Below are 7,883 nucleotides of genomic sequence, written 5' to 3'. Positions count from 1 at the left end.
AATGTCAAAAATTCTGTGTTTTTCTGTCAATATGGGGTGCTGTGTGTACATTAATGAGGAAAAAATGAACTTAAATTATTTTAGCATATGGCTGTAATATAACAAAGAGTGAAAAATTTAAGGGGGTCTGAATACTTTCCGTACCCACTGTATATAAAAATTCTATTGGCTTTTTGTCAAGGGAACTAGGGTGATGCTAAATTCTGGGTTAGCCTACAAAAAAAAAAACTTTATCCCTATGGCACTCTATTGACTCTCATGCCGTGCTGGAAAGGCTTTTGTCTTTGTGCTGCTACATGTTCACTTCCATTACTGACCATATCATGTTAACAAGTTAGCAACTAATATTTAGGTATATAAAGTTATAAACATGAATGACTAAAAAAAAAAAAAAAAAACACAGGATAGAATTACATGTTATATACACTGGACAAAATTATAAATGCAATACTTGTGTTTTGCCCCCATTTTTCATGAGCTGAACTCAAAGATCTACGAACAAAAGGTCTATATCTCTCATTGTTCTCAAATCCGTCTAAATCTGTGTTAGTGAGCACTTCTCCTTAATACAATAAAAGGCCACTCTAAAATGTGCAGTTTTATCACACAGCACAATGCCACAGATGTCACAAGTTTTAAGGGAGTGTGCAATTGGCATGCTGACTGCAGGAATGTCCACCAGAGCTGTTGCCTGTGAATTGAAGGTGCATTTCTCTACCATAAGCCATCTCCAAAGGCTTTCAGAGAATTTGGCAGTACATCCAACTGGCCTCACAACCACATACCACGTGTAACCACACCAGCCCAGGACCACATCCAGCATCTTCACCTCCAAGATCGTCTGAGACCATCCACATGTCACCCATTGAGCATGTTTGGTATGCTCTGGATCGGCGTATACGACAGCGTGTTCCAGTTCCTGCCAATATCCAGCAACTTCGCACAGCCAATGAAGAGGAGTGAACCAACATTCCACAGGCCACAATCAACAACCTGATCAACTCAATGTGAAGGAAATGTGCTGCACTGCATGAGGCAAATGGTGGTCACACCAGATACTGGTTTTTGGACCACCGCAATACAGTAAAACTGCACATTTTAGAGTGGCCTTTTATTCTGGCCAGCCTAAGGCACACCTGTGCAATAATCATGCAGTCTAATCAGCATCTTGATATGCCACATCTGTGAGGTGGATGGATTATCTCGGCAAAGGAGAAGTGCTCACTAACACAGATTTAGACAGATTTGTGAACAATATTTGAGAGACATAGGCCTTTTGTGTACATAGAACAAGCTCATGAAAATGGGGGCAAACACAAAAGTTTTGCATTTATAATTTTGTTCAGTGTAACTACAGTATGTTAATGTGCATGTTAGCATCAGTAGCAGAGGAAGTATTCACATCCTTTATTTTAAAGTACTAATATCACACTGTAAAAATAGACTACTCTGATTCAAGTACAAGTCCTGCATTGAAAATTTTAAGTGAAATCAAGTATCAACACAAACATGTACTAAAGTATTAAAAGAGGTAGTAGGCTACTCACTGCAGAAAAATTGTATACCGTATATTCTAGGTATTACATTAACAGCCTATCACTCATGCATTGATATAAGCAGGATTTGACTGGTGTAGTTGGCTGAGTGGTATACTGTGAAACTGGTATACAGCTGCAACTCTAATCCACACCACCTTCACCAATATGATGATGTGGTACATTCAAAAGCCAGTGGCTTAGGGTATTCAGAGCATAAAAACATTACTCAAACAAGCCATAAACTTTTACTTTTGCCATGTCACATTATCAGCTACCACCTCATGCTAAAATTTGACAGTTTGCTCTCAGCAGAAAATATAAAATAAATACAAGGTAAAAATGATTTTCCGGGATGATGCAGTGTTTTTCCAGGACCATGTAAAATTTATTTCAACCCTGGACAGATTTGTACAAAACATTTTTTCTGTTCTTTATTATCTACATCTAGTGTTCAAAATTCACAAGTGATAATCCATGAATATTCCTGACCTGAACTTCAACTTTGGTGGTTAGAAAACATAATTTTCCTGCTTGCCAAGCAAAGACTAAATGTCTAAACTCTTCTCAAAGGACAGAGATTTTATTGAACTCCTTCAGCAGTGTTAGAAAGTGTATTACTGACAGATATAAAGACACCTGGTGCTGCTGCTGCCTGCACCGCTGCAGGTACCTGCTCTACCAGCTGTGGTCGAACCTCGGCAGCCTGCTCAGCATTGGCCTGATGCTCGATCAACCGCACCGCTGTTAGAGCATCAGGTCCAAATGTATGAAGGTCAACTGATACTAATCGCACTAAGAGGTCTGACCAGACAGAAAGAAGAAAATATATAAGGATCAGGCACAGAGGAGCCTGGTTGAAATACGCAATTGCATTTCAGCTGTTTAGCAAAAAAAAACATTTTGAAACCCAACTAAAGAAAACAACCCTTTAGGATTTCAAGCATAGACAGCCATTTGAACCAGTTTCTCATGAATGAAAGTCTAATGTGACAAAACTCAGTAAACAGACAAGTTATCAAAACTCTATAGTCTAATGTGACAAAACTCAGTAAACAAACAAGTTATCAAAACTCTAAGTCCATGCGATATGAAATTACAAGCACTAAACTCACTTATTAATAGGGCTGTCCCAAATGGTAAATTGTGGCCTGAAACGATGAAAATCCCAATATTTACCAATTCAAAAACAAAAAACTAATTAAAGTTCTTGTGTAATATAATGTGAAAGATGACAGATGATGAATCTTCATAACCATGTGTACACCATCCTGCAGAATGTGCTAGATTTCCATCATTGATGTGAGATCAAGACTTTAAATCAGTGAAGATATCTCACTCTGTTGGAACTACAGAGAAGCATTCAGTTCAATCCAATTATTCAGTGGTGTTGCACAGTGATGTCTCTTTACCTCGTAAACAATTTTTGGCTAACAGCAGGTAGCAGTGTTGTCTGACAACAGCAAGTTTCATTTTGTCCTGTCATCAATTTAAGTCACTGAGTTTACATTAGTTGCTGTGTCAACAATTAAAATACTAAAACTGAAAACAGATTACCTACCCAACGAACGAATATCAGAATAGTCAAATATTTGGGTCCAGCTCTATTTTATGGAGTAGAACGAACCACAACACTCAATCAAAACATCATGCCAAGTAAACTTTAATGGTATATCTGAGAGCGAGAGAGAGAGAAAGAAAAAGAAGGAAAGCGCACCTATACTGTGGTCGACAGAAGCGATCTTGCTGCAGGGAACCTCTCCGAGCTGGGCCAGGAGGTACAACACCTCCAAGGAAGCCATGAGGAGCATGAGGTCAGGCAGGGTGAGGAGCATCATAACCTCCCTGTACGAGTCCTGGTCCACGTACTCACAGATTAGAACACCATTATCCTCTGCCTTGCTAAGATTGCCCAGAATCTCCATAGCTAACAACAGACATAAAACACACCAACATCTTAAAATTAATATGCTCCATACAGCATACTGACACTCTAGACCAGTGGTCCCCAAATGATGTATCATGGCACACTGGTGTGCTGTGGGGTTTGGTGACAACCATACATTAATATTGCAGGATACAACAATACAAAAAGTTATGAATTTTTAATTTACTATATCAGGACTTTATACGCATTTCCCAAAAAAATGGGGATGTAAAAGAACTGTTAGTAGACAGTATTATGAAAGCTACCTGTTATGGCTTCAGCTTGGCCATGGATGTCAACAGCCCTCAGCCCAAGTGCATCATCTGCCAGGACAAGTTAGCTAATGCTAATGTGGTACCAAGCAAGCTGAAGAGGCACTTGGAAACCAAATATGCCTTCTACACATGGCCTAAGACAATGAGATCAGCACCAGAGGCAGCAAGACTGCTTGTGGGATTGTGTGAAATTGTCTGGTAAGATAATGAAAATGATGGAGGAAAGCTATATGCTAGCGGAGCCTGCTGCAAAGTAGACAAAACCTCATGTAGTAGCGGGGACACTTATCCTCCCCACTTGCAAAAAAAAAAAATGCAGGTGTCATGCTAAGTCTAGATGCACTCTCTTCAATACCACCAAGGATGGAAAGAAATCTGTGAGCATTAGCAGGCATATGTTTCACTCTTGTAAGTAGGAAACAACAGAAAATGCTTCAAATTTGTTACATTTAACATGGTTTCTTTTACAATGTCAACCACTTATTCTCAATGCATCTCATCTTTACAATTTTATACTAAAGTTCTTTTTATTCCGACTCAGTGCATACTCTACAGTTTATATGCAAATTGGTTTTTATTCCAGGTGAATCACTCTTCATAGTTTTGTTTGTAAGTAGTGATTATATCTTGATGCTTCCCTCTTATGCCAGCTCTACCCCTCCTCTCTCACTCACTGATTTGTGACAAGCAAATAATAATAAATGATTATAGAGGGACAAGGCTGATATCTTGTGGTATAGAGGCCATCTTCCATGGACATGAATACAGGTGTGCCTTGAGATTTTGGCTTGAGCACAAAAAAAAAAAATTGAAAACCACTGCTCTAGATTATCAAAACAGCCAACTACTAAATATTCATCACATGGAGGCCAGCTGAACTTATGCTACAATGGCCCACCACAAAACTCACCTCTCATTTTGAGGAACCGGTCCCTAGACATCAAGCATTTGGTGATGGTGTGAAAGATCAGGTGGGTTGTCCGAAAGTCAACAGGATCCAGCTGGAGCTACAGAAAATAAGACAAAATTCATTCAATGGGCCCACCATCCAGTGAGTCAGCTGGAATGATCTGAAATATTTATCATAAATATTTTACAGACTGTCCCTCCTCAATACTAAGGCTATAGCCAGGCTGAGAAAGAGAGAGGAAAAAAAAAAGTACACTAAACTGAACCAGCAATGCATTGCTATGCTACTATGTTTAAAAATTACATCTCATCAAAACTCAGTAATGATGTGTGTTCCAGGTCAAAGCTTATTAGCAACCACAGAAAAACAGGACTTTACAGTATCATATCAAAATAACAAGTTCAATGCCCAAAACTCAACCATCCAATTAGTCACACCAAAGGCTTGGCTGATTGTATCAGGGACCCCTAACAATCTGTGAAAAGGTTCTGCATGGCCTTTTCCAGAGAGAGAAGATCAGGAAAGCAACGGGCCTAGACGGTGTAACACCCTCACACAGATCTTCAACAGAACACTGGAGCTGTGTGAAGTCCCTGCTTCAAACGTTCCACCATCATCCCAGTTTCCAAGAAACCTTCCATCAGTTGACTGAATGATTACAGACCTGTTGCCCTGACATCTCTAGTTATGAAGTCCTTTGAGAGACTGGTGTTGGCCCACTTGAAGAACATCACATAGCCGCTGCTGTCAAACCTCTGAAATTCACAGATGACAGCCATCGGTCTCATACGAGACTGTGACAGCAGGTTGAACAGCTGGCCCTGTGGTGCAGATGCAACAACCTGGAGCTGAGCATGTTCAAAACAATGGAGATGACAGTGGACTTCAGGAAGAGCCCCCCCACCATACTCAGCAGCACTCTCTCAGCAGTTCCTGGGCTCCACTATTTCCCAAGACTTGAAATGGACAACCAACATCAGCGCCATCATTAAGAAGGCACAGCAGAGGATGTACTTCCTCTGCCAGTTCCGGACGTTCAACCTGCCCCAGGAGCTGCTGATACAGTTCTACATCATCATTAAGTCTCATCGGGTCTGTTCTCTGCAATTACATTATAGCCTGGTTTGGTTCAACAACCAAACAGGACAGGAACAAATTCCAACAGACAGTTAAGAGTGCAGAAAGAATCACTGGTGGCAACCTGCCTTCCATGGAAGACCTATACACCTTATGGGTCAAGAGGAGGGCAGAGAAGATTTCGGCAGACCACTCACATCCTGGACACAAACTGTTTAAACTCCTTCCCTCTGCACAGCACTGCATTTTTGCATATTTAAGCATATCTTTTCATGTGACAACACTGAAGAAATGACACTTGCCTACAATGTAAAGTAGTGAGTATACAGCTTGTATAAAACAGTGTAACTGTGCTGTCCCCTCAAAATAATGCAAAACACAGCCATTAATATCTAAACTGCTGGCAACAAAAGTGAGTACACCCCTAAGTGATAATGGCCAAATGGGGCCCAAGTAACCGTTTTCCCTCCCTGGTGTCATGTGACCTGTTAGTGGTACAAGGTCTCAGGTGTGAAGGGGGAGCAGGTGTGTTAACTTTGGTGTTATCGCTCTCACTCTCTCAAACTGGTCACTGGAAGTTCAACATGGAACCTCATGGCAATGAACTCTCTGAGGATCTGAAAAAACAAATTGTTGCTCTACATAAAGATGGCCTAGGCTATAAGATTGCCAAGACCCTGAAACTGAGCTGCAGCACGGTGGCCAAGACCATACAGTGGTTTAACAGGACAGGTTTCACTCAGAACAGGCCTCGCCATGGTCGACCAAAGAAGTTGTGTGCCCATGCTCAGCGTCATATCCAGAGGTTGGCTTTGGGAAATAGATGTATGAGTGCTGCCAGCATTGCTGCAGAGGTTGAAGGGGTGGGGGGTCAGCCTGTCAGTGCTCAGACCATACACCGCACCAAATTGGTCTGCAAGGCTGTCGTCCCAGAAGGAAGCCTCTTCTAAAGATGATGCACAAGAAAGCCTGCAAACGGTTTGCTGCAGACAAGCAGACTAAGGATATGGATTTCTGGAACCATGTCCTGTGGTCTGATGAGACCAAGATAAACTTATTTGGTTGAGATGGTGTCAAGCATGTGTGGCGGAAACCAGGTGAGGAGTACAAAGACAAGTGTGTCTTGCCTACAGTCAAGTATGGTGGTGGGAATGTCATGGTCTGGGGCTGCATGAGTGCTGCCAGCACTGGGGAGCTACAGTTCATTGAGGGAACCATGAATGCCAACATTTACTGTGACATACTGAAGCAGAGCATGATCCCCTCCCTTCAGAGACTGGGCCGCAGGGCAGTATTTCAACATGGTAACGACCCCAAACACACCTCCAAAATGACCACTGCCTTGTTAAAAAAGCTAAGGGTAAAGGTGATGGACTGGCCAAGCATGTCTCCACACCTAAAATTGCTGCAGACAAGCAGACTAAGGATATGGATTTCTGGAACCATGTCCTGTGGTCTGATGAGACCAAGATAAACTTATTTGGTTGAGATGGTGTCAAGCATGTGTGGCGGAAACCAGGTGAGGAGTACAAAGACAAGTGTGTCTTGCCTACAGTCAAGTATGGTGGTGGGAATGTCATGGTCTGGGGCTGCATGAGTGCTGCCAGCACTGGGGAGCTACAGTTCATTGAGGGAACCATGAATGCCAACATTTACTGTGACATACTGAAGCAGAGCATGATCCCCTCCCTTCAGAGACTGGGCCGCAGGGCAGTATTTCAACATGGTAACGACCCCAAACACACCTCCAAAATGACCACTGCCTTGTTAAAAAAGCTAAGGGTAAAGGTGATGGACTGGCCAAGCATGTCTCCACACCTAAAACCTACTGAGCATCTGTGGGGCATCCTGAAACGGAAGGTGGAGGTGCGCAAGGCCTCTAACATCCACCAGCTCCGTGACGTCATCATGGAGGAGTGGAAGAGGACTCCAGTGGCAACCTGTGAAGCTCTGGTGAACTCTATGCCCAAGAGGGTTAAGGCAGTGCTGGAAAATAATGGTGGCCACACAAAATATTGACACTTTAGGCCCCATTTGGCCATTATCACTTAGGGGTACACTCACTTTTATTGCCAGCAGTTTAGACATTAACGGCTGTGTTTTGCGTTATTTTGAGGGGACAGCACATTTACACTGTTATACAAGCTGTAGACTCACTA

General features: G+C 42.2%; 1 protein-coding gene across 4 annotated transcripts in view; it reads right to left on the bottom strand.

Moving 5' to 3' along the window:
- The window catches only part of arid2 (AT-rich interactive domain 2), a 60,924-nt gene that overhangs the window by 19,606 nt on the left and 33,435 nt on the right, over nt 1-7,883 (bottom strand). For all 4 annotated transcript variants that reach the window (XM_020601234.1, XM_020601235.1, XM_020601233.1 and 1 more), the window contains 3 exons: nt 4,648-4,744; nt 3,253-3,462; nt 2,175-2,339 (listed from right to left, as the gene is read on the bottom strand). In XM_020601234.1, coding sequence (XP_020456890.1) covers nt 2,175-2,339; nt 3,253-3,462; nt 4,648-4,744 — 472 coding nt within the window. The remainder of the gene's footprint in view (nt 1-2,174; nt 2,340-3,252; nt 3,463-4,647; nt 4,745-7,883) is intronic.

The sequence above is a fragment of the Monopterus albus genome, unplaced genomic scaffold (genome assembly GCF_001952655.1).
Source record: "Monopterus albus unplaced genomic scaffold, M_albus_1.0 scaffold51.1, whole genome shotgun sequence".
NCBI classification, from domain to species: domain Eukaryota; kingdom Metazoa; phylum Chordata; class Actinopteri; order Synbranchiformes; family Synbranchidae; genus Monopterus; species Monopterus albus.
This window is presented reverse-complemented; position numbering and strand designations above follow the sequence as displayed.